Source organism: Nothoprocta perdicaria, unplaced genomic scaffold, assembly GCF_003342845.1.
Source record: "Nothoprocta perdicaria isolate Ctin4 unplaced genomic scaffold, notPer1 scaffold_2, whole genome shotgun sequence".
Classification (NCBI taxonomy): domain Eukaryota; kingdom Metazoa; phylum Chordata; class Aves; order Tinamiformes; family Tinamidae; genus Nothoprocta; species Nothoprocta perdicaria.
Genome location: NW_020455204.1, coordinates 2,388,889 through 2,390,856, shown reverse-complemented (window position 1 = coordinate 2,390,856; position 1,968 = coordinate 2,388,889). Strand labels below are relative to the sequence as shown.

The 1,968-nt window shown below is 57.0% G+C and overlaps 1 protein-coding gene across 1 annotated transcript in view; it reads right to left on the bottom strand.

Moving 5' to 3' along the window:
* Positions 1 to 146: 146 nt before the first annotated feature.
* The window catches only part of LOC112945791 (immunoglobulin lambda-1 light chain-like), a 3,553-nt gene continuing 1,731 nt past the window's right edge, over positions 147 to 1,968 (bottom strand). The window contains exons 3-4 of the mRNA XM_026037454.1: positions 1,666 to 1,954; positions 147 to 250 (exon numbers count right to left, since the gene is read on the bottom strand). Coding sequence (XP_025893239.1) covers positions 147 to 250; positions 1,666 to 1,954 — 393 coding nt within the window. The remainder of the gene's footprint in view (positions 251 to 1,665; positions 1,955 to 1,968) is intronic.

Here is a 1,968-nt window from a genome sequence, read left to right as displayed (position 1 = left end):
TCCTCGGCTTGCACCCCAGTGATGGTTAAGGTGGCCGTGGAGCCAGACTTGGAACCGGAGAATCTCGCCGGGATGCCCGAGGGTCTCTTGTCGTTAACATATATCACAGGGACTGGGGCACCACCAGGTTTCTGTTGATACCAGGCCTAACCATAGCCACTGCTAGCACCAGAGCAGGTGATGGTGGCGGTGCCTCCCAGGGACACGTCCACCGAGGCCGGCTGAGTCACTGCTGCCTGGACCAGGGATCCTGCAGAGGGAGAGGAGAGAGGGCAGAAGGAGCCTCTGCCCAGTGCTGCAGCCTTGAGCTCTCCCGCCCTGCACCCTTGGATGGGGGTCTGGCCCATGTGGGCGCTCTGCAGGAGATATCCAGGAGAGCTGGGGCAGCACGAGCAGGACGGTGGGCAGGGCTGCCAGCCTGCAGGCTACAGCCCTTCAGGAGGACCAGCTGCCCGGCGCTGCCAGCAGCTCATCCTTCCTCTGAAAACTGTGTGACTTACACGAGGCATTGAAGAGGCCGGGTTGGATCGTGCGCCCACCGTTTTGCAGAGGGAATGGGATATCCTGCTAGTGGATATCCCTCTACAGGGACACCCAGGGGACAACAGGGGACAAAGGAAGGGGCAGGCAGGGCCAGACAGACCACAGAGCAGAGCCCCAGGGCCCTAAAGATCGGGTGAGTCACGAGACCAGAGAGGACAGTGGTGGGACCTGCATGACCATCACCCGGGGACACCGGACCAAAAGCTCCTGCAGCCGTGGGAGATTTGTGTCTCACTTGCCTGCTGCAGTGTCCCCAAAGCACCAGTATCACTGCTGTCAGCATTAACAGTAGTAGACAGCCTCGTCCTCGGCTTGCACCCCACTGATGGTTAAGGTGGCCGTGGAGCCAGACGCGGAACCGGAGAATCGTGCAGGGATGCCCGAGGGTCTCTGGTTGTCTTTATATATCACAGGGACTGGGGCACCACCAGGTTTCTGCTGGTACCAGCCATAATCCCAGCCGCTGTCACCTCCAGAGCAGGTGACATGGGCAGTTTTTCACAGGGATAAAGAAGCCAGCGGCTCCAGAGCTGCCAACTCCAGGGAACCTGCAGAGGCACAAGAGAAAGAATAGAAAGCAGGTGGAGGTGACCATAATAAGAGTGACAGAAAATACACAAAGTTCCATATACTTGTGAAAAGAAGATTGTTCTCCCCTGAAGGAGCTCAAGGCCTGGCCAAGGAAATCCAGAGAGGCTGTGAAGAGCCCTTCCCTGGAATCCCCCCAGGGGACAGGACCCCCACCATGTTCACTATTCATCTTGCTATGACGCAGGGGGTTGAAGGAGACGCTTGTCACTGAGTAGCAAGTTGGATCCAATCTCAGCAGCTCCTGCGCTTCCCTTGTCCAGCACCTGCATACTCCTCTTGCTGCACTGACTTTTGCTCCTGGTTCCTTCCCCTTCCTTCCTAGTTTGTGGGTGCAGCTTTACACGGACTTGACTTGTCCTCCGGCTACAGCTACACAAAACCACAAAAGACCATGGGCAGACCTGGGAGGGCTGCGGCGAGTCCTCTGCAACTATAATATGAGTAATAGACACTCCTTTAGAGCTCCTATGATCATAGGACATTTGTGTCACACTTCCCTGTCCTTTGCTTCCATCGAGTCACCAGTATTACCACCAGTATAAGCACCACAGTAATAGACGGCCTCGTCCTCGGCTTGCACCCCAGTGATGGTTAAGGTGGCCGTGGAGCCAGATGCAGAACCAGAGAATCTCGCCGGGATGCCCGAGGGTCTCTGGTTGTTGTTATAGATCACAGGGACTGGGGCACCACCAGGTTTCTGCTGGAACCAGGCATAGTTGCTGATGCCATAATCACTGCTGCTGCTACCACCAGAGCAGGTGATGATGGCGGTGCCTCCGGGGTACGTGTCCACCGAGGCCGGTTGCTGAGTCACTGCTGCCTGGACCAGGGATC